The sequence below is a fragment of the Dendrobium catenatum genome, unplaced genomic scaffold (genome assembly GCF_001605985.2).
Source record: "Dendrobium catenatum unplaced genomic scaffold, ASM160598v2 fragScaff_scaffold_273, whole genome shotgun sequence".
Taxonomy (NCBI): Eukaryota; Viridiplantae; Streptophyta; class Magnoliopsida; order Asparagales; family Orchidaceae; genus Dendrobium; species Dendrobium catenatum.
Window position 1 is genome coordinate 2,773,378 of NW_021318735.1, and position 3,467 is coordinate 2,776,844.

Consider the following 3,467-nt stretch of genomic DNA (forward strand, 5'->3'; position numbering starts at 1 on the left):
TGCCTTCTATTATGAGTCCTTTGCATTCAACCATCCACGGTTGTAGGTATTTCCTGATTGAAATCACAGTTGCTCGCTCAAGATTTGCTATGTCCCAATGAATTCTGTTTTCCCCAAAGGCTAACAATAATCTGCCTTTATTCTCTCTAAAGCAACCTCCAATGCCAGCATTATAAGTAGATAGAAGAGCCGCATCAACATTGATCTTAATCCATCCTTGCGGTGGAGGGTGCCAAATAGTTTGAAACTCCTGAGGGAGATTAGCACCCTAGCTAGCAATGAGAGGATTAGAGGATAGGTAAGCCGTAGATAACACATTTGCTGCAGTTGCTGAAATCGTATTAGCTTCCTTGCCATGAGCCACCTCATTTCTATTTTTCCAATTCCAGTACACATCATTAAAATAAAGAATAACAACATTTGGTGCAGTCATAGATGGGCATTTCAATTCACTAAGACAATCCTCCATTGAATTAAAAACTGGAACAAAAATACCCCATTCATGGATCTTCTTCAGTACTTCCCGCAAATGATTACACATACTAGTTATATGTGACATATTTTCAACTTCTCCACATCCTCTAACGCACTGATCATCATTATAGATTTTTCTGAATTTCAAGAACTCATTAGTTGGGATAACACCTCTACTTAATCTCCACCAAAATACTTCCACACGAGCCATCATTTTTAATTTTTTTAACCAGCTATTAAATCCAGAAACTGCTTCAAAATCTTGCTTACTTCTGTAGTGAGTTTCATATGCCCTTGCTATAATGGTTTTGCCATATAAGGAATGAATTTCCTCCATAAAGTCCTCCAGCATTTCATACTCAATCTTGATTTGTATAATGACAGGAATCAGATCCTCGTTAAAATAACAGAGAAATTCCTCTTTTTTCCAAGATCCATTCGAATTGATAAAATGGTTTAGCTTTAAACCCTCCAACCCCAAGCAATCAGCCATGATAGGCCATTTACTGAAACTCATATCTAATAACCAAACATCATTAACAACATCAATGCTTCTACCATTAGCTACTCTCCACCTCAAGAGAGGTTTCAAATATCTAGCTCCTTCATTTAACACTTTCCAAGCAACAGAGGTGTTACTCTTGTATTTAATATTCCAGACATCATCTCCATACTTGGCTGTAATCACTCGTGAAAATAAAGACTCAAGCTTTTGAATCATCCTCCACGTTAATCTAGCTTTAAGAGGCCCAGCTCTATCAACAGCCAAATGCAAATTCCTCCCACCTTTTTCTGTTGATTTGCATAGAGTATTCCAAGATACATAATGCATCCCCTTCTTACCATTACTCTTGTTCCAAATGAAATTTATTTGCAACATTTATCTATCTCTTGAAGAACTTTCTTAGGTACCATATTGTGAGTTGAAACAAAATTTGGAAGAGATAGAAGCAATGTCTTTGCAAGGATAAGTTTTCCTGCCAAAGAAAGACATTTACCTCCCCAAGAGTTTAATTTCTGCAGAACACTATCAATGTGAAACTGAAAATCTGCTCTAACCGGCCTTCTAAGCAGTAGCTGAACACCAAGGTATTGCAGCTCTTTAACTGTTTTGAAATTCAGAATTCTTTTTACTCGAATCTTTTATGTTCTTTTCATGGACTTACTGAAAAGAATTTGAGATTTTGCATTATTTACTTTCAAACCAGTCCAACTACATAATTTTAAAATAATGCTTCTTAATTTATTGGCCAATTTTTTGAAGCATGAGAAAATATCAGCACATCGTCGGCATATAAGAGGTGACTGATTTTTTGAGATCTCTTTGAGATTTGAATTCCCAAATTCTGACCATCTTGAGCCATGGCTAAAGAAAATAATTGAGAGCACAAAATATACAGATAACGGGAGAGAGGGTAACCTTGAGGAAATCCATTTGCAGTAGTGATCCACTTGGAAGCTTTACCATTGATGTTGAAAGAAAATCTTGCACCTTTAACACATTTCATAATCAGCCCAATCATCTTCACCGGTATGCCAAACATCTGCAACACTTGTTCTAAAGCATCCCAACTCATATTGTCATAAGCTTGCTCCATATCAAGCTTAACTATCATAAAACCTTTTTTGTTTTTTGTGACTCTAAGCTTATGAAAAATCTCGTTAGCAATGAGGCAATGATCAGACATAGAGCTACCATTAATAAAAGAAGCTTGCTCTTCAGTGACACATTTGGAAATACATTTCTTTACTCTATTCAAAATCATAGTAGCCATAATCTTGTAAGTAGTTTGACATAGGCTTATAGGCCTATAGTTGGACGGCATGGTAGGATTTTTTTTCTTTGGAATTGAGACTACTAACGTATCCTTCCAATCCTTATGCATAGAACCAGTCTTAAAAAAACTGTCAATTGCCTTCCAAGTATCCTCTTCCACAATTTTCCAAAAAAATTTGAAAAAGGATGTTGTAATGCCATCTAATCCCGGAGACTTGTTATTACCTTGATTGAAAACTGCTTTTATCAACTCCTCTTTGGTGAATTCAGTCTTTAAGAGTTCAGCTTCATCATCCAAAATCTGTAGGTTCATGGGAATTGAAGGCCAACCCGACAGCTGACATTTCCTTGAAGCCCATTTTTTACTAAAAAATTCATGGAAGACATCCTAAATTTGTCTGAAATCTTCTACAAACTTCCATTCTCATTTTTGATTTTCCATATAAGGTAGCCATTTCTCTTAGCCGAAGCACATTGATGAAAATACCTGGAGTTCCTGTCACCACCGTGATGCCATCTGATTTTTTCTCTTTGGTTCCACCAAGTGGCTAATCTACCCAAAGTCTATCAGCAGTGAAATTTTCACTACTAGTTCTTCTAACTGCAGCTTTAGAATATCTTCTTTCAAGTTTTCTTTCAACAAGTTCAATTCCTTACACTTGTTCTTGTTCCAAAAGTAAAGAGCATTCAAGGTTCTCTTTAGTTTCCTATGAAGAATTTCAGCACTGGAACCATAGTCAGATTTTCTCCATGCCTTAATCGCAATGTGCCAAACCGCAGGATATGATTTCCAACTATCTTCAAATCTAATGAATTTAGATTTCTGGATCTGTGGTTCCACCAAATTTAACACGATTGGAGCATGATCTGAAGCAATTCTTGAAAGATGACTCACCTTGGCCATAGGAATTCTTTGTAAAGCAAAAGAGTTTACAAAGCATCTATATAATCTCTCCCAGATCCTTGAATTGCCTTCTTTGTTATTGCACCAAGTGAATCTTGGTCCTACATAATAAAGATCATGGAGATCATTGTTCGTAAGGAACATCTTCATCTCTTTAGGTTCACAAGAGAAATGGAACCTCTTACCACCCTTCTTATCCTCCTTTGAAAGGATGCAATTGAAATCATCCCCAATTAAAGCCGGAGTATCACCCTGCATACCAACTTCTAGAGAATAACAAAGATTTCTGCAGGTTTGAACATCTTTACCACT

General features: G+C 36.5%; 1 protein-coding gene across 1 annotated transcript; it reads right to left on the reverse strand.

Moving 5' to 3' along the window:
• Nucleotides 1-268: 268 nt before the first annotated feature.
• LOC110097414 lies at nt 269-2,072 on the reverse strand. The gene is made up of 3 exons (XM_020823780.1): nt 1,895-2,072; nt 1,473-1,580; nt 269-1,266 (listed from the first exon to the last, which is right to left on the reverse strand). The coding sequence occupies exons 1-3, from the start codon at nt 2,070-2,072 to the stop codon at nt 269-271; spliced, it is 1,284 nt and encodes a 427-aa protein (XP_020679439.1).
• Nucleotides 2,073-3,467: the final 1,395 nt, after the last annotated feature.